This window comes from Convolutriloba macropyga, unplaced genomic scaffold (assembly GCF_964194025.1).
Source record: "Convolutriloba macropyga unplaced genomic scaffold, txConMacr16.3 SCAFFOLD_5646, whole genome shotgun sequence".
Taxonomy (NCBI): Eukaryota; Metazoa; Xenacoelomorpha; order Acoela; family Convolutidae; genus Convolutriloba; species Convolutriloba macropyga.
The window spans coordinates 15522-16129 of record NW_027449862.1 but is presented as its reverse complement, the minus strand read 5'-3'; the positions used below and the strand labels follow the sequence as shown (position 1 = coordinate 16129).

General features: G+C 61.2%; 1 protein-coding gene across 1 annotated transcript; it reads right to left on the bottom strand.

Annotated features, from left to right (window-relative positions):
• Positions 1 to 72: 72 nt before the first annotated feature.
• Positions 73 to 608, bottom strand: LOC142355384 (uncharacterized). Its single transcript, XM_075407582.1, has 2 exons — positions 523 to 608; positions 73 to 390 (listed from the first exon to the last, which is right to left on the bottom strand). Exons 1-2 carry the CDS (start codon positions 598 to 600, stop codon positions 229 to 231), a joined length of 240 nt encoding a protein of 79 aa, XP_075263697.1. The 5' UTR covers positions 601 to 608; the 3' UTR covers positions 73 to 228.

The following is a 608-nucleotide window of genomic DNA, read 5'->3' as shown; positions in this document are numbered from 1 at the left end:
CACCACGGCATGTCCTAAAAACGGTTGAAGGGTCTTGCTGATGGCATATAGATAGTGTTACACTCTGGGTAGGGGATGGCAAATGGGAGGCCGGTCTGTTCACAGCCCCACAGCAACGGAGGAAGTCTTCACAAAGCTGACCCGCCCAGGCCGTGTTTGTAGCAGTGGTGGCAGAAGCAGGGCTCTGCTTTTCAGGTGGGGAGGAGGGGGGGGGGGGGGGGGGCGGCGCTACAGCTCGCTGCGAAGCCCTCCCTGAGGGATGCCTCCTCGCTTCGTGCTGTAGTTGTCGCCATAGGTGGCAAACCGCGCAGTGCGGGTGGTGCTGCGCGGATTGGGGGCCTTGACAGTGTACTCATAGCCCATCTTCTTGCAGTAGGCGATGGCCTCATCCTGCGGCCGGCATGAAGAGGGAACCGCAGTGAGCCGGTGAGAAGAGTGCAGGACAATGACAGCTAGAGCAGAGGCGCGGAAAGGCAGAGGAGAGCAGTGGAGGGAAAGGGGAGCTGGAGCTGCGGCAGTTACCGTGGTGGCGAAAGCGAGTCCGTTGGCGGCCCGTGCGAGGTTCTCGTGTGTGTCTGCGGTTGACGTCCAACCCATCATGGGGTTCT